We start from the raw sequence: 20,199 nt of genomic DNA, 5'->3' as shown, positions 1-20,199 counted from the left end.
CAAGCGCGTAAAAAATATGAAAGAAAAATCAAATCATGAAAATACAAAAAATTAAAAATTATTACAACTTGTATAATATTACTGAAAAATACTTAAAGCTTCATTTTTGTAAATTATAAATGAAAGATAATATTGCAAACTAATTTGTGAAAATGTGCCGTATTTAAAGGTTTTGTCGAGTTTTATAACAAGCGGACAGACATACTACGCGCTATTGTAGCAAATATAGAGATGTTAGTTATTCTGTTAAAAAATAATATCACTAATCAGTCGATCAAATCAAGTTTTTTTAATGACTTAATGTCGTAATGAATTATAATTTTGCGAATATTTCTTTCCCAACTAGTGGCGCCGTCTGCAGTTCGCAAGATTGCAATTCTTGCGAACCACCATTTTCTCTGTGCGCGATATGCTCTTACCATCTGCATTTGAACAATGAATATTTAAGCATATGATTCGCATTTGTATTAGTTTTTGCTGTGAATATGTTTGTTTGACATACAAAATTGATTTCGATAAAAATTCTACTTGACATACATCTTGATATTAAATATTCGCAACATTATTTTAGATTTTAATTTAGAAAAGGCGTGAATTAAGAACAATACATAAAAATCATATATTACTTATGTATTTAGTATTTTACACGTTTATTAATTATTTTTATTACTCACATTTTTACATTACATTCATAAAAGTACATCACATTTAGATTTAATACTGATTTCCGTCACATTTGGTTCCCACTATTGTTTTACACTTTTTCTTCCATGTACGCATATACAATCATATTTAAAATTATATATTCTTTCATAATTTATAATAATCTCTTTTCTCACAACAAAAGTACAATATTTTCACTACACTTTAAGCTCGATAAGCGACAAAAACATTTCAAATCGTAAGCTCATTATTTTTTACATTATTTCTATATACATAATACATATAAAATAATCTAATAAATATTAATCTCTTTACTAAGCAAGCCAAAATAAATATTAGTCACAAAATGAAAGACTTAACATAATTTATAATCTTTACTGTAAATCCATAATAGTTAAACAAGTTTAATTTCTTGTTCTTTATTTTTTGTTATTATTAAACTTAAAGAATTAAAGCACGATCTTAAGTAAATATTATAATTAAGTGTTTTTTAACAAATATATTTAATTTATACCGCTCTCAAAATACTTAAATTATACAAGAGAAGTAATAAAGCTAGTAAAAGCCAAGTGCTGCAAAAATACTTTTTTCTTTAGTGTAAATTAATGCACATTATATAATTCGAATTAATTTAATTGGTTCATTCGTGTTTTTGTAAAAATTCGCAGGAATTGTTTCTATATAAGTACACGATGCAGTCAAGTGTTTGCTATAGATTTTCGATTTGAATTCAAGTCAAATTAATTTATATTAATTTAATAAAATAGTTTAATGTACATCCAGTGCTTGGCTTTTACCGCATTTTTATTATTTCTTTTACATAGTTAAAAAATTAGTTTTTTTATAACATATCGTCTCGACGATACTCCGGGCAAAGTACTTACAAGCCTGTGTAGAATTCGAAGTATCGTCAGAACATCGGTACAAGAGCGGTCCCAGAATATTCATGGACCTCGGACCCAAAACCTAAGGGCTAACGCTTGTATATCTGTGAGCGACTCTATTTCGCAGAAATAGTATAATTCGGTTGGCCGTAAAGGTTAAACGAGGGTTCTCGGTCTTCAATTATCAAGGACCGTCCCAGGCAGCAACATACCAGAGTATTCTTTAGGTGTTCGGGCTTTGGGCGATGTCGGTTCCGAGTCGAAATCCCATAACTAAAACTGACCGTTAACGTTTACGACCTGCGAGCTATAATTCGCAAAAACGTCGATCAAATTTGACGCCCGCGTTTAAATAAAAAAAACAAAAATCGGTTTTAACGCGCTCGGTAAGTAGAAGAGACCGGCACCGACACAAAGAACTAACTTATTGATTATTTAATTAATTACAAATAAAGCTAAACACGATAACAGTCTCTCTATCTCTCGCAAGAAAACAAAATAACAATTATATGAGATCGGGACAGATATGTGTGGTCATATCTTTAATATTTAACATTGGGACAAAACCCGGCAAAATGACGGATTTTAGATTTCTCACTTCAAATTACAAAAATTATTGCTTTTGTGATCCAAACTTATGTAAAATAAGTGCAAACTATATTAAAAATCTTTAGCTAGCTGAGAACTTTTGTTGTTAATTATATTTAAATATTCATAGTTATTTACATAGTAAAGAAATTAAAAATAACGAATAAAATTTTTTTCAAATCTGTCAAATTGATGGTTGTGGTAATATTTTCAACTCTAGTTGTTAATATTAGCAGTAAGATCGTCCCAAGTTCATCTTCAGATGCTTTGTAGCCAATAAAACGGCTCGTACGACATCTTAAAAGATGAATTTATAGGCGACCCCTTAAATATAAGATCGGACAATTACTTAGCGACAGAATTTAAACTAGAAAGAAAATTATAATTTTACAATTCAATTTTCTGTTCTCTTCGCTCCGTAACGAATTTTTTTTTCTCAACTTTAAGCAAACGTAAAGCGTTGAACTCTATTATTCTCGAAGGGTTGATCCCCATCTGCGCAAACTTCTTTTCTCCGTTTCTTCCTGCTTCGGTAGTCTCTCCGATGTGCCGGAAAAGCTGGCACACTCGGCAGCAGAAGTTGCTCAAGGCGTTGCCACTGGCAACCGATAAAACTGTGGAAGACCCTCCTGATCTCCTTTCTCTAGGAATTCGTTTGCCATCGGCCCAGTTATTGAACAAGCTTATTAGGCATCATCGACATCATGAGAATCATAAAATAATTAAAACAAGCAAATTATAGCTTTCTTTCTAGATTTTCTAAACTTTGAGAAAATAGACACTCGAAAGGCCAGAAACGAGCGACAACTGCATGTTTTATATAAATTTATATATTTATTTTTGTATTATAAACATTTTACGGAATAAATATTAAAAATAAATATTGAGAATTAATCTACAAATGTTTTTTAATATTCAGGTGATGGTCTTTCAATTGTCTACTTTGTGTTTTTAACGAGCTATATTGTTTGTTTCTATTTCTTTGAAGTATATATTACATAAGAAAAATTTTCGCCTTTCTAAAATATGCTTTTTTTCTCGTTTTTACTGAAAGCTATAGAAGTTCTGGGACAATAATGAATATGGATTAAAAAATCCCCTAACGATTTTTTATTACGCTTTAAAATAGTGATTGATGTCGTGTCGCGCAATAAAACATAACACAACTATAATTTGCAACTCTATCAACTTAAAACAACAACATATTCACGAGGGAGTTTCGTATTTTCGTAATAAAATTGTCGCGTTTTCTCTCTTGTCTCGTATGCAAATTATCGGTAGCGGTACATTCTCTTCTCCGCGCGGAATAACATAAATTAATATCGATGTGTATACAATAAAATATTTCTAATCCAATCGCACATTGCGATTTTACACACAAACAGCATATCGCAAGATGAATAAATAAAAACATTTCGACGATTCTTTCGGAAAAAAAAATAAAATCTATTGGTAGCGAGCTCGTTTTCATGAGATATAAGCAATGATATCCGAGAGCATCGGAGAGAGGAATAACCATCGACCCTTCGCATTTGGTCGAGAAAGTACAAGCAGGGTCGATATTGAGAAGCTGAGAAAGAGTGGGAGGGAAGGGAACTAAGCAACTTCCCCTAGAAAATGTCTAATGTGTTTCACGACTTTTCCGTGAGACATGAAACAAACGATAAATACGCGAGGCGAAACACGCAGAAAAACACGCAAATAAAACTGTGTCTTTTTTTAATTTGTCGCGTTGAATTCTATTAACGTTAACAATGATTTACAATATAAATATTTCTATTTAAATAGTTATATATTTGGATTAAAATTAGAAACATTTGCTTTTCTTAATACACGCCAACAATGTTTCTGTGTTCAATGTGTGGCTAAACCTCCGTTTCTTCGAATATGTTATAATTGTTAGCTCTTGAAAATTATTTTTTTATATAATCCAAATAATATTTTTTAAATGTTTTATTATGTGTAACTTTATTATCAATGTTTCGTTACGTGTTACTTTATTATTTGAAAGACAAGTGAAAAGGTCAATAAGAATTTACTATTTTTAGATGCGTAAAATAAAAAAATTAAATTAAAATTATTTTAATTAATATATTGTCTGCGCAAGAATACATTTATTTTGCGCATCTAAATCCACGCTAGGTTTTTATTAATTTTGTTCGCTCGTTTTTTGATTTGGCATTCCAAAAATCTTTTTATATACATATATTTTATTAATCAAAACCATCTGCGGCTGTTATATAACTCTGATAAATGAATGACAAAATTTATTGTTTTATGCCTTTATTATGAAAGGCGCGCAGCGCTCTCGGATATAATGCGTGTGCGAGGCAGGTAAAAAGTAATGGCGGAAGGTTGCACGTGCTTCGTTCTCCGAAACGGCTTCCCGGTTCAGGAAGGACATCGGCCCGGTTTCCACCGTGCGTGCAGCGAGCGTGCGGAGTCGAAATTCAAAGCGCGAGCTCGCCATTTGCAATCGAACACAAAAAAAAAAAAAAGAAAGAAGAAGAGAATGGAGAGAGAGAGCAAGAGAGAGAGAGAGAGAGAGAAGAGAGAGGGAGAGAGAGAGAGAGAGAGAGAGGGAGGGGCTGAACAAACGGATCCGCGGTGTGCAGGGGCGAGTCCCCCCTCGGTTTCTCGGGGTCGTTACCCCCTTTCAGATTTGGGTCGGCGCCCCAAGGGCGCTTAACCTTCACGATGGGAAAATTCTGGTTCGGCTGTGGAGCTCCGCGCGTCCCGAAATTTCTCGGTATCCTTCCCACGCAAAGCAAGATGGCGAAGTCGCGCGGGAGAGATTCGTGAGAACATTAGTATTATTTTCTCACAACGCGGGGTCTTGATCCGCAGGGTGACTCATGAGGATATTGGTCACATTTGTCAGGGAGCGACTTGGTAATTGGACAACCGCGTCACTGATCGAGTTTGATTAATGCGCATCCCAAAGATCGTAACGAGTAAGCTCGAAGATCGACGACTGAAGTTTCTCTCCTCGGCGTGCGTCGCCGAGCCATAATTTCGTCAACTTTTTTTTTCTCCTCCATTTTAAATAGCGTTCATCCGCGCTCTTCAATTCTCATCGCGGCGATTCCGCGGCGTGACCTAGATATTCCCGCTTTCAAACCGCGCGTGTTTTTAGAGCATTTCTAACGCGCACGATAGCGCGCATAATATCACGTACGTATACGAAGTTCAGACACACACACACAGGCACTGACGTAACGCACGTGTAAGAGCTCGTGAAACGAGAGAAGATCTTGTTAGCCATTCAGCTATACTCCTCTCGCATGCCCATTCATCCCCCTCACCAATATATAGACGATTCCTCGTAGAACGCACTTCCGGGTTGGAAAGCTAAGTTGCTGGAAGAGACGAAAAATCTGATCGCTTATTTATCGCGAGCTCTCAAACGAGACAAAATATTTTAATAATTGCAAAACGTTTTTTTTTCTTAGCTACTTTTCGCATGGCATATCTTTCACGAGCGGCTGTTAATTTGTCACAATTTGAAATTTTGTTATCGCGTATCGCTGACTTTTCTCTGTGTGAAAGATTTTGTTTTAGATTGTTGCATACGCTCGGAGATTAACCAAATATTTCGAGATATTCTCGAACTTCCGTTATGCCAGCTGTGAACTGGAAATCGCTTCGAAAAAGGTCGATTATCTTGTAATGCGGAAAAATATTGAATACCATTCGAATACAATTCTTTTCAATTCATGTGACGCGAAAGCCTTAAAAATTCGTTTTCAAAAACGAATGCGTATATTCACAATACTACCCTAAAGTGTTGTTAACTTAGGCTCAACACACGCTTATGCACGCGCGCACACACACACGCACACACGCAACAAAATAAGCACGCACGAACAATCTCAAGCGTGTCGGTTTCTAGGAATCCATAGGCGTAGGATTTGCTCTAGCACTAGGTCAGCTATCTATATATAAATGCGCAAATCCGTGTGGTTTTTATTGAAAATCATCTACGAAACTAGAAGTTGCAACTGTCATCTAATTGCTTAGATAGTAAGTTTCCTAGCGTAAAACAATAGAAAAAAAACGAAATGAATGAGAGATTAATTCAACTTGTCATATTATGAAAAAATAAATTTTACATGTAGAGATATTACTCTTAAAAACTAAACAAAATTTTTAGAATGCTTATAGAATTACAACTAATAAAACTAATGAACTAATGACTAATAAAAAAAAGTGTTTTATATTACTTATATCAAAGTAATTTTAGTGCAATTTAAATTAGTGTATTGTTTTTGTACAATTTTAATCTAAAACATTGATAAACAAAATTATACGGCAAATGAATTTCAAGGAATATGTAAAACAATAAAAATCTGTCTAGAAAAAAATTTTGTTACAATATAAGTAGAAGATAATCACACACATTATCTTTAAAAAAAAGCATTAAAAAATATGCAATAAAATTCGCGTTTTCTCTGCGTCATGTTTGTAGAAAAGAAAATGGGTATTGAGCTGAGAAAAAAAAATAAGAAACGGATAGAAGAGGGACGGGGTGTGCAAGGGAAGGACGGGAGCGGGAAAATTTTTTTCACAGTTTTAAGCGTTGCGTAGAAGAGGACAGACGAATCAGTAGAAAGGAAAGAGGGATGAAAATTTAGAAAAAAGAAGACGAAATGAATAAACCACTCCTCGCGGTGACGTTCCTCACGGGGTGGTCAGATCAGGAGGGTACGTAGCCCGCGCTTTTTCGGCACGAGCCACCACGCAGGATCTAATTGGTCGATCGGTAGGCGGCCATCTTCCGAATGGGCGTAACCGCCGCTTAACGCGGGGTAACTCACCCTGCACACCAAAAAGCCTCTCGACCAGCAACCCCTCTCTCGCTTCCTCCATGTCTTTTCACTCTGTTTAGTCCTATCTCTTTATCTTCAGCTTTTTCCCGCGAATAACGCTCTCTCCTTTTCTCTCTTTCTCTCTTTCTATGCTTGTCTTTCTTTTTTTCTTGTCATCTTTTAACTCTTGATTAATCATTCGTTAATTATCATTTTGATGTCAATTTTAAGACGCTTTGATGTATTTTTTAGTTGCAACTGAAGGTTGGACAACAATTTTGATTTTGTTTGACAAAGATAATGATGTATTTCCAAATTGATTTTCCTGACTGTGCCAGCATCCGGCATTGTCAGTATACAATACGATAACAAAGCGCGTATTCTAGTTAATATTGCACGTAAAAAAATAAAAAACACAGACATCGCAAAAATAGGACAGTATTAGACACTGGGTTAATCGCGTTACAGTGTGCGACTTTTCTCGTCGTATATTTCGACACTTTCACTCATGATTCAGCGCTTTCCCTTTCTCCTTCGGCGCTTCCTTTGTATTCATCCGTCTCGCTTCGTCCACTTCCCTTCTGTTATTTTCTGCTTTCCTCCTTTGTTGCGCTTGCTCTGCTCACTCCCTGAGACTTTCACGGTCTCCACCACCCTTGAAATATCTACAGAACGTGATCGTGAGGGAAAGCCAGAGAAGAGAGGGTCAGACACCCGGAACAACTTCCCCTCACCAATTTCCAGTAGTATAGGGACGAAGGGTGTAGATCTAAGGTTACAGCACCGATTTTTGCGGTAACGGCCGAGTTTTCCATATATACGTGCCGCGTCGGCTGGTTTTTTTTTCTTTTTCAGTTTTATTTTAACACTTTCCGAATGTTTTAGTCCAGCGAGCTCAGAATTTTTTGTTTTACAACATTTGACAGCAAATTTTCTCCGCACACGCGAAATTTTTATTTGGAAAACTGAATTTTGTAAAAGTAACGTTACATCGAACAAAAGCAAAATATTAATGTTAATTTAATTAAATAAGAGAGAAATTAAGCAAAATCGTATAATATTAGAACAAATACGATTTGCATTATATATATTTTTTTAAAAACTTAACTAAATTTCACGATACTTGTCTGCGTGTATCACGCGATTACAATTATTAAAAAAATGATTTAGAAACCTAATGCGTTCTCTGCGAATTTCTGTTGCACGCGTTATATCTCAAGCCGACATTGCTGTATCACGCGGCCGTGATATATCTCTACCAATACGATATCAAACACGAACGCTTGCACAATGCAGTGCGTGTGCAGTAAATGTGCATTGCCCTCCCCGTCTCTCCCTACCACGAGTACATCCGCCAATGGCGCGGACATGACAAATGAGTGGCTCGAGATGACCACCATTCTGCATCCGAGCTATTGGATGACTTAATAAATGAGACATTTTATTTGCGTTTGTAAACACAGTGTCTGTTTATTGTTGCATGTAAGGAAATTTTTATAAACATTTATCAGTGAGAGAGAGAGTGTTTTCCTAACTTAAAACCCTCATACTTGGAATCGCTAAAACTTTATTGCGATATAAGCAATGAGCGAAAAGAATATTCTTGTAACGTTAAGTGAGAAATAACAGAAGATACGACGAACAGAAAGAGAGAAAGACAGAATGAGAGAACAACGAACCCGTAGATGCACCGACGTTCGATATGTACGGAGTGCATTATCCGTCTTTTATCCCCACTCAAACGCATCACCCCTCTCTGTGAATGCAGCCCCTCCATCGGCCGGTGAAACCACCACCACCATCACGGAATCGTTGCACGGCTCTTGTTGGCGATCCCCTCGCGATTCCCCGGCAAGTTGCATGCGACGAACGATGCACCGATGCACGCCGTCGATTCGAGGACAAAAGAGGGGACGCTGCGCGAGGGCGCCTCCCTTGCTCACTCCCTCTTTTTAAAGCGAACCGTCGAACGACTTCCGGAAGATTACGTCCGTCTCCTCGCCGCGACCTTCCACCAATCCGAAGACGTGGCGATAATTCAGGCGCGTGTGCGTGTGCAAGCGCGTTGCATCCGCCGAGGTACCGAGCGGCTCTTGCGAATTGGCGCCATTAGTCGGGTCCGTTGAATTTACGCAAAGTTACAGAAATTGAAATTTTCTATTTAATTCTTTCACGTAATACAATGCGATATCGAAAAAAATACACGCATAAAAAACGAGTTAAAAACAATTTTTTTTTTATTATCTCATGACATTATCGATCTTTTTTGCCACTGAGGTGCAAGTTTCTTAAATAATGATCATAATTTTTTGAAATAAAATTCTTTAGCAGCACTTTCATTAGTAAAATTAAAATCGGATTTTTTGCAATCGCGATCGTGAATTTTAGATCGCCATTTATACGCTTAATCCATTTACCACAGCTGATGCTCTGAGGGCTCCCGCCCTCTACCTGCTATATGTGCAGAAATGTACATAGAATATGTATATCTGTATTTGTTTTTTTTTTTTTTTTATGAATCTCCAGACATTCATATTTTATCTCTTGTATTGTAAAATATTTAACATATTTGCGTAGTTCAACATAAACTCACGAATTTCTAAAATTCGAAGACCGAATGTTTCGCGATCTTCCAATACCGAAACGTTAACTGTCAGAATCACAAATTGCCTCTATCATGTGATTATGTCGTTTTAACGCGGCGCGACCACAGAATAGATTACAAAAGTCTAGTCCATTCTCCATCTGGTATAGGATATTCTGAGAGCGAAAGGTGGTTTAGAAGCGCAACGGCTACGGGATGCAACGGTTGAAGGCCCGAACGAAGAGCATTCAAATGAATGCAATAAAAGCGCGAATTAAATGGCATTAGCGACATAAGTTTGAACGCAAAAAAAGTCAACCGTCGAGAGACAGAGAAGTGCCATTTCCTTGAAGTGAAACATCCCTTTCTTTTTGCGCGTCCTTTTCGTACGGTAATAAAAATTTAGGAAAAGGGTTGCGAGTTTTTTGCTAGCAAAGTTGGTCTTTTCAAACAATCCACAAAAAAGACATTAGGAACTTAAATGTAGGAGCTGTTTAGGAACTAAACTTTATTGTTTGTAACAATATTATTTTACAAATTCCTCTCACATGATAAGTATCTCGTTACGATAAAAAGATATAATTAATTAATTACATATATTATTACACTAATTAATTACATCTTCATTCTATTACTAGAAACTGTTAAAGACTTAGACTAAAAACTAATTAAAAACTTTATATGTCCAAGTATCAATTAATTTTATATTTATTCATTAGCGAGAAATATCTTCTGTTTACATTTCAATTTCCATATTAATCAAATAAAAAATAAATATATTAAAAATATAAATATTGCGGAATCCCATATTTTATAAATATTACAAAATCATTGTACGTTGGAATAGTACGTTGGAATTCATTGAAGAGTTGAGGAAAAAAACACTTCACTTCGTGCAGAGAGCACGAACATCGTCTAATAAAACTCTAATAAAATCCTGAAAAGCAACGTGTTCGCGGATTCTTCCTCGTACGAGTGCCTTCACGGTAGTCAAAGACAAGGTGGCGGTACCTTCGCTCGTAGAAAAGGGCGAAGTAAAAAAAAAAAAAAAAAAGAAAAAAAGAAAAGGAAGGAGAAGTGAGGCAAGGAGGGATAAAAGAGCAAGAGCGGGTAAGAGAGAGAGAGAGAAAGAGACAGGAGTAGGTCCTTCAAAAAGGGAACTCCCGGCAGCCTCTCTGAATATTGTCATCGCGGGATCCATCCGTGAGATCCGCTCCTTTTGTGCACCGCCAACTTTTTTCTTCCGATTTCACGGCGGCATAATGGATTCCCCGATCCTTTGGATACGCTCGTTACCACGGCATTCGTAACGGCCGCAGCTGCCTCGTAGAGCGCGATAGTAAAGTATATGTAAGATCCTTCGGGCCGCCGTGTATCTATTAGTTTAGTATACGTGAAATATATCAGGTTATAGCATTGACAAACAACTCGTCTCTTTTCTCTCGGGGAAATTAAGCACACGCGTAATAAGAAAGAGACTCAAAGAGAGAGTCGCGTGCGGAGAAAATTTCGTAATTTGAAAAGATTGTTCTTATTAGCTCGTTTCTTATCATATTCGAGTATAATATTTTTTCATTACAGGCTTACATAAGCCTGTATTAGCTGTTTATATGAACTAATTATTATTAATTTATTACAACAGCTAAAATAATTTTAGACAGATATTATTAATTTTCAAACGTAAGATATTTTTTACGCACAATCAGAATTTTGTCCAAAAACATTTCGTACGATTTTGTGATCTTGTTGCAAACTGTCGACAAAACCAAATTTAATCAAATATTTTCTAGAATGACTGTTTTTATAATCTTCTTGCAATAGATTTATTTATTCAGACAATTAAAATAAGATATGTTTTTCCAATTAAAAAAATTTTACTTTTTACTCTGATATCTAATAAGTTTCTTGCAGATTGTACGATACGTATACACTCCGTGCGCGTTTGCTTCTTCATCACTTAAAATTTTACTCTAAAAACACGTTACACACGCCGTAGCTTCACAAAAATTTGCGCGCAAAAGAATCTCGCGAACTCTGATAAAATTGTTTACATTTCTGTGAAAGGAAATGCAACCAGAATGCGCCAAGCTGCGCGGCGACTATCGTGAAATGACAACTCGTGCATGTGGGACAAGGGAAAATCGTCGAGGACATATTTTTCTAGGGCTAGATCCGCGCCTAGAGAAATAGGCAGGGGCATGATAATCGTTCCAAAAAAGGGAGCGAAGGAGGGAAAGAGAAAGAAAATATGTGAGAGAGAAAAAGAAAGAACAGTTTAAGCAATGCCAGCTGCGCTACTATAACATACCGAGAGACCTAAACGCTCACTACCAATAGAAGCCAACTGTTCATTAGTCTGTTAGTACAGGCTGTTCCAAATTGTCCCCGAGACGCGTCGTTGAGCCTGCGAGGGTGTGCTTGGTCACGCCGTGCTCGAAAATCATGGAAACTCTCGCGATTCGGCTACTTTGCGGTGAGACCGACGTTCCTAGGCGACGTAAAAATTGTCCCCTTAATATATCTGCGGTTTTTACCCCGGCACGCCATTAAATTTATAGCGGAGATATAATTAGGGTTCACCGTCGACGGCGTGTTTTGTTGGAAAAATTGTCAACGTTCGCGGCAACGACCTCATGAACGTGCATTTTAGACCGGGAAAAAGTGAGAATTTTTCACAATTCGACGAAACAACAGACTTGCTTTTTAAATCGATAAATGAGGAGTAATTTACAGTAGTTAGACACGAATTAATGAAAAAAAAAGTAAGAAAAACACATGCAATGAATCGGGAAAAAATCCAATTTTGTTCGTGAAAGAACTGTTTGGAAAAAAAACTTGTTTACGTCTTGCGATCTAAATACGATCTAAATGCGGAGTAGACGCATTTAATGGGGCTGATTTCTTTTTTCATCACAGCCCGGAACGATGAGCGCTATTAAGTGCGACAATGCAGACGCAAACTTTGCACGCTAAAAAAGCTTCTAGCGACAGATGCGAGACAAAATTGCGTTCTTTGGAAGCTGCTATAGAAGCAGCAGCTGCTTCGCTGGCAAGTCAGGAATCTCCTAAATCCTAACTTACCGATCGCCTTAGCGTGCTGGTAATTTACTTTGTTTACTTACATTTATTTTTAATTTTGAAGTACACAGCCACTCGGAAATATGTGGAAAATATGAAAAATCCGTGCATTTTGAAGATCACAATTATTTACTTTAGTTCTTTTTCTGGTACGTGTTTAGCGCTTCTTTCATTAATTAAAAATCTAATATAATTACAATAAAATTAAATTCTACTGACATTTTTGCATCTTAACACAAGAATAGAAGTTACACCTTCAATATAAAGATATTAGTAACCTTGTAACTAAATATAACTAAAAATTACAAGTATCGTGATTATTATGCAGAAATTATGTTTGACATTAGAACAAAAGTTGAACATCTTATTTGTTATCATTTTTAATTTTTTCAAAATAATACATTGACAAAAATAGCTTTCAGCTGCAAAGATATGCGATATTTTACGTATTTTTTCTTAAAACAAAACTGCTCAGAACATTTCTGTAATTTGAAATAAAACATCTGAGAAATTCGTTATTTTAACGGGTTCTAGTATCAAGTATGAGTCTTTTCGTTTAAAATATCTTACTGATTGGTGAACTGGAGCGCGTTTGAAATAAATTACTCGTGTATTATATTTCGCATATAATAAATGCGAGACTTTGACGGGTGCAAATTGCGTATGTGTATTTCAAAGAAAAGATATAATTTAATAAACGCACATAACGGCGCCCGGCTGAGTAATAAACGTATAGAGAAATAGATCGCGGGACTGCCGTCGAGACAGAAAGAGAAATTTTACGAGTTAGTTATTAAGGATCGCCATTTTCCGATTTTCCCCCTTATCCGGGTCTCGAGGGAAATAGGTTCTGGGTGCATTTTGCCGAGAGCAGCCGGTTCATTGTGGAAGGGAGAGAGAGAGAGAGAGAGATTGTACTCTTTGGCAGGCTAGAAACATTTACCATAGCACAGCTACGCGGACCCACGAGACCGCGCGCAGCCAATTCATTTTCCGTTAGATTTTCCCTCGTCCCTTGATCGGCATGGCGGACAAGAGAGACGGAGAGATTGCAGCCTGCGAAAATCGATGCGTAAGGAATCAAATAAATTCGTTATACATAGACCCCACGTAAAATTTAAGTTTTTATCAGGCGACATTGAGATCGAGGAAATAAGCAACAAAGATCAAAACTCTTGATGTTATTTGACAAAGAAAAGTCAAACGTTTTTGAAAAAATGTTACAAGACACAATATGGTGATACAAGACACAATATTGTGTGTATATGTGTATGTATGTTTTACAAAATTTTGAATATACAACAAATGATACGCAACACTTTTCGTGATATTCTTCGAATTTTCATAGAAAATATCGTCAAATTATTTGGTGGAAAACTGAAAAGTATGGAATAATTGAGCTCTAATGATCTGATCTTTTTTTAAAATAAAAACTCTTTTGAACTGTAAATTCTACGAACAATTTAATGAAAAAAAGAATTTTATTTAAGCCGATAAGTAAATTTCAATTTATTGAAATTCTTTGTTAAAATTTCAAGCAAGTTGCAATTGATTGAAAATAGCTTGAAGCAAAATTCTTGATTGCTTCGGATCTGAAGTGAAAAAGTTTCTTAGAGCGTATATTTTGTACAAAAATACAAACAAAGCGCGCGCAAAATACTTTCACAATTGCTCGCCGTAATCTTGTCGAGGACAGTCAAAAAAATCGCGTGGACGCGAAAAATTACGACGCGCGCAAATAACTACGCGTATATATGTACACAATGGTGAATGGTGTCGTTGACGTCGCGGTAATTAAACGCAGTCCGCGGCTTTGCGTTCCTTCTCGCTCCCTGCTAATTAATCGTAATTTATTAACGACATCTTCGCTCGGCGCTCGAGCACGGGCAGGTGAATAGAAACAACGTTGTCGCGTATGTGTGTGTGTATGTGTGTGTATGTGTGGGCGCGGTTTCTTCCTTTTTTTTCGCCCTCTTCCATGGCTTCGAGCACAGCACCCTGACCCTGGGCACACGGCCAGCTGTCTCACTCCACCCCTTTTGTGAGAGGCGCACACTGCTCTAAGAGTGGGATTTGTCTATCCCTGCGCGCGCAAAAAAGGAAAGAGAGAAAGAGAGAGAGAGAGAGAGAGAAAGAGAAAAGGAGAAAGAGAGAAAGAAAGAGAGAGAGCTGTGTGGTGCGCAAGGACGGCGGGATCGTCGGGCGAGAGAACCAGGGCGAAGGAACTTTTGTGGAGCCCGCGGAATAATTAGCATGCTCTCCTCGGCAGCCTAATTTTAATGGAACACCGACATACGGCGTTTCATATTGTAATTCGTCCTACATTGTAGCTCGCACGGTTCTGAATATTATTATCTACCGAGTTTCCTTCCTCCGTGCAACTTTCTTACGCACGTTGAAGAACATCTCCGCGCGTATTACACAACCACTGTTGTCGATTATGTTGTGAATGTCCTGAAAAATGTATTTGAACGAAAACTTTTCGTGTAAACAATATAACTACTTTTATAGTTTTTTTTATAAATCTTTCTACGATATTATAGTTCTGAATACAAATTAATTTATGTAATATATTATTAAAAAGAGAGAGAGAGAGAGAAAGAGAAAGACATAAGCATGTTCGTAGGAAAATGTCTAATTGTTGTATTTGTAACTTGCACAATTTTTGTTCAAGACATAGTTAACGCACGTTGATAAAAAGGCACATAAATGTACAAATGACTGGCAAGCGAACAATTTTATAATTCTAAAAATATTCTTGTTCTGATTAGAATGTAATGAACACTGACGGCATAAAATTTTACACAATTTTATGTTGCTTCTAAAGACATTCAAAATGTCTTTCTGATGCCGTCAATTAGTAGAATTTTCAACTTTTCGTCTATAATCGATACGAAAAAAAAATAAATCGCGCGGTTCATCGTCCGCGGTCCTCCGAAAACACCCGGTAGATTCTGCAGACTTCAGCGCGGAGGCGCGAGTGAGGACTCGCACACACATTCGCACACAAACGCACGATTTCAGCGATGTGTATGACAGGGTCGGCGCGAGTCGGGAGAGAAAGAGAGAGAAAAGTCATACGAGGAAACGAGCGAGCGAGCACGCATGCACACGCGCTGCTCTCGCATGCACGCATAGCGCGCACGCATGCAAGACGCGCGCATAGTCTCGCGGCTGCGAAAACCGGCGTGCGAAAAGCTGGCCAATGGCGAGCAGAGGCGGGAGTCGGTGGGGTCACCCACGTGGTCCGCGAGCGGCCAATCGGCGCGTCACCGCCGGCGTATTTCGAGTTGGTTTCCCGCTCGACGTGCCGCATTTGCGTTCGCGCGCGAGAGAGACGGACGAAAGAAAAAAATAAGCCACGGGAGTGCACGCGCGAGCGAGAGGAGAGCCACGAATTCGCGAATGGAGGAGAGAGAGAGGGCTAGCGGTGGCAGAGTAAGAAAAGAAGAGGAGAGAACGAGTTTGCATCGCGTCTTAACTCCCCCTTCCCTTCAGAGGTAAAGGGGTGAGAGAGAAAGAGAGAAAGAGGGGCCGCAACATGCCGAACGAGAGAGCCTCTTAGACGTCGCGTTGTGGTCTAGCCAAAGAGAGGAGATCCTGGAGGAAAGGTGCGTCGTCTCGTCGTCGTCGCAAATAGAAAGAGAGAGGGAATTCCTCGGACACACCGCGAGTCGACGAGGGGGAGAGAGACAGATCCTGGCGAACGCGCGCGTCGTCCCTTAGAACTTCGGAGCGATCGGGCAGGGCCATTTCTGCGAGGACAAGCCGCCGGCCGGTTTCCATCGTCGTCGGTTTCTGCGATCGAGCCGCACTGTGACGAACAGCCACCGGAAGCGCGTCAGATTCGCGCAACAGCGCCGCGTTCGAGTCGTCCAGAGAGACAGACAGCGAGAAAGAGTGAGAGAGACAGCGAGCGGAGACCGCACACACAGTCGTCGCCTATCCGCGGATCGAGCGGGCTCGCAGTTGGCCAGTCGAGGCGTGAGGAAGCCAGCAGCGGAAAACAAAAGAAGGTGCCAAGCCCGATCGAGAACCGATCTCGTCGCAGAAGTCGTTCAAGGACCTCTCGTGCCTCTCTCGTCTTGTCGTGCCTTCGCCTCTCTCGCGTGTGCAACCGTGATTCACACGCGATCCGTGATCGACCACCTCGTGTCACCGGGACATCTCATCGTTTGTAACGTCCGCGTATAATATCGTTCAAGCAAGGATAACCAAATCGTGCCCGCCCGTGTCGAGATCAGCGGACGCCTTCAGGTTTTCCCCGCAGTCAATCAATTTACCCGCGCAACCTCCACGTTACCACCGGCGGTACCGGTCGTCGTTCTCTTTCCCGCTCACCGTCTTCGTCGTTTATTTTTCTTTTATTATTATTATTATTTTTTTTTTATCCCATCGCGCGACATACACACACACACACTCTTGTCGTGATTCCGTTCGTGTCGTGCTCGCGTTTGTCAAGTTTTCATCATCTCCACGTCGTAGACCACGAGTCTACGACGAGCTCAGTACTCGGACAAGTCGCCGGGTACGCGAGTCCGCGCGCACGCGCACCCACGTAGTCGTCGTCATCAAGCCTTGATACACGTGACCGAGCTACAAACTCGGTGGAAGCCGGCATCATAGCGTCGAGAAGCGAGCAACAGCAGCCAGCCACGATGTCGAAGCTCTACGTGGGCAATCTGCCGTCAGATTGCAACGAGAGCGCTCTCAGGCAACTCTTCCAGGAGCACAGCCTGGCGTGCACCACGATCCTGGTTAAGCGCGGCGGTTACGCCTTCGTCGACTGCGCCGATCAGTCCACGGCCGATCGGGCGATCGACAAACTCAACGGTGAGTTTTTTTTTGTCGCACGATGATAGGATTAATCACGCTAATAATCTAAGTTGCTTTTCATGCTTTCAATCATGCTTTCATCACGTTGCTTTTTTCATCGCGCGAGGACGACGACCACGACCACGATGACAACCAAGAGAAGAAACGAAGATGAGGATGGACCGTTTGTCTGCTTCGCGCCACAACCGCTTTGCCAGCCATTTGTACATTAATAAACGCTTTTATCGCTTTGCCACGTTTGCCGCTACCTTTTCCCAAGCTTTTGGCTCGCTTCTCCTTGTCGCAAACATTAATTAACCGGTTAGGTCGATTAATGTTTATGGCAGCAGTCCTGTGCAAGTTGTGTGACATGCAGAGATAAAAGATTTTTATCGAATCTTATCGACAGAAATATCTTTGGAAAGATATCGAACAAAAAGATAAAAAAAAAATTCTCTGCTCTGTCACACACACACACACAAACAAGCTGTCCGCATTTCACTCGCATATTATTTATCATCCGATGCTTACATTTATTTTCGCACACGTATCGAACGAAAGAAGAGTAAAGAAAATTGCTTTTCTGCTTTGCTTTGCCGAATAGGCTATTTTTTTTGTTTTTTTATTTTTTTATTATGTGAAATCGTCGAAATGTGCGTCTTTCGAAGGATCGAAACGGGGGGAAACTGTTTAACGCGTCACCGTTACATCGATAGTCGAGCGCTACTTGTTTCTGTCTGACATTCCGCGTGAAGCTGGACATCCAGACGTATTCACGCGTGTAGCAGCTCGATCGATGTGACAAATGAAACTGCCAGTATCCATCGTGCGACGTTAATTAGCGAAAATTCTGTGCGTGATAATTGTCGAGTTGTAAAATACCGATTATTTTCGGACGGAGAATCCATTTTGCGCAATAATAAATAAAAATCGTCGCGCGTCAGTAGATTGCCAAGTGATAGAAAAAAAAAAACAAATTGTCCAAATACCGTCCGTTTCGGACACACACGATTGCGACAACATTAGGGGCAGAGATAACCTCCCACGCGTTTCACACGAGCAATAAAATAGGAAAGCGATCCTCCCATTAGCGAGGCTTCCTCAGCCACAATTTTTCTCGTCGCTCACACTCTTCGGTATATTGCAAACGCGTGTGCGGGTTTTTTTTACGACCGTCGAAAAGAATACTTAATGATCGCGCTCGGGATGACTCATCGCGCTCGTCGGGCCGTACTTCGTCGGTCGATAAATAGATAACTAGTGCTTATTCCGCGATGTCCCTTGAGAGACGTTCGAACGTCTCTTCGGTATTAACTCAATCATTACTCGCGAGAGAAGACAAGAAACCGGGGCGCGAATTACGAGCCGGCGGCGTGCGAGAGAGACTCTCCGCGCGCGAATTTACGAGCGTCCGGAATTAGGATATCGCGCGCGCGCGCAAATCTGACGTGTGTTATATCTCGAGAAACGAACGGCCGCACTTCCTACGGGTTTGTCCTCGGTAAGAAGATTGCGCGCGTTTCGATTCGACGAGAGGATCTCTCTTGTATTTGAGAACCGCTGAACCCCGCGTGTGACTCTCTCTCTCTCTTCCGCCGAGAAAAGGCGGTCTTTTCGCCCACGTCGAATGTCTGCACGTGGTACTCATTTCTTTCTAATCCCGGCCTCGGTCTGTTCTAACCTAGCATAGCGCGCGAACAAGCTCGGTGTCGCACGAATAAGTCTCGGTACTTTGTCTCTAATCCAAGAAAAAATGTCCCGAATGATCAGACGTTTGTTGGAAATAATTACAACAAAGTGATACGTAAACGTAGGAATTGATATTTAAAAAGATCTCAAGGAACAATTGACGCATTAACAATTTTTGCGAATTGCGTTTCTCGATTTGGAAACGCGCAATGAGGCAATTGTCCCGCAATGAACGGACAAAGAAATAAGAAAATATAAATATTAATCGTAACGATTTTCAATGTTGTAAATGATTTTTTATATTTGTAATTGTTAGTTTTCAAACGTGTCCGGTCATTGTGGAACAGTTACACCGGGGGGCACTTGTGTAATTTATTGGTGATATTTTGTGAAATTGTAAAAATATCGGCACGAAGTGTCAGAATACATCAGGTCGTAATGTCGAGTTACGTAAAACAATCTCAATGAATCAGTTTATTTTTTTTCATATACAGCGTTCGTTATATATTTCTTTGATTTATTTATCGGAGCTGAAATGCTCGCTCAAGGCATTTCACACGTCCGTGGTTACAACTTAACGTATCTTTAACTTTGTTTTCCGAAATACACAGAACAATCTCTTTTTCTCTCTCTGTCTCGTCCGCTCGACTCGCGTGAAAAACCTCATCCACGTGGTAAGGATAGACGCATCGGCAAAATGGCGCCAGTTACGGCGCAACAAGGTCGTGCTTGTGTGCTCGACGGAGCGATAAGTCGCTGATAATCGCGCGCGTCGCCCAGCCACACTGTTGTCGATCGCTCCGATTACAAGGCCGGCTCTTCCCGCCAAAATGAAAGCTAGGTGCGCACTTGAGAGAGAGATTTTTTTTATCAGCGATCGAATTTTGTTTCTTTTTTTTTTTTTTTATTGCATAAGTATCTAAAAGCGCGTCACGTATCGAAATATCGTATTTGCCAAAGAAATCAGATGGTTTTTTTTTTTCTAAAAATAATCTGAGAGAAGATTATCGCGTCTTCGTGTTTCGCGTCGACCCTTTTATCGCGCGAAACCCGTTATCACGGTCCTGACCTAACGTTTCCGACTTATCCC

General features: G+C 39.5%; 1 protein-coding gene across 3 annotated transcripts in view; it reads left to right on the top strand.

The window, feature by feature from the left end:
* Window positions 1-16,395: 16,395 nt before the first annotated feature.
* Window positions 16,396-20,199, top strand: part of LOC109854372 (insulin-like growth factor 2 mRNA-binding protein 2) — an 85,007-nt gene continuing 81,203 nt past the window's right edge. For all 3 annotated transcript variants that reach the window (XM_020427404.1, XM_020427403.1, XM_020427402.1), the window contains exon 1: window positions 16,396-17,438. In XM_020427404.1, coding sequence (XP_020282993.1) covers window positions 17,264-17,438 — 175 coding nt within the window. In that variant the 5' untranslated portion in view covers window positions 16,396-17,263. The remainder of the gene's footprint in view (window positions 17,439-20,199) is intronic.

The sequence above is a fragment of the Pseudomyrmex gracilis genome, unplaced genomic scaffold, assembly GCF_002006095.1.
Source record: "Pseudomyrmex gracilis isolate BER0280 unplaced genomic scaffold, ASM200609v1 scaffold_64, whole genome shotgun sequence".
Classification (NCBI taxonomy): Eukaryota; Metazoa; Arthropoda; class Insecta; order Hymenoptera; family Formicidae; genus Pseudomyrmex; species Pseudomyrmex gracilis.
Note: the sequence above shows the minus strand (reverse complement) of the source record. Positions and strands in the feature narration are given on the sequence as shown.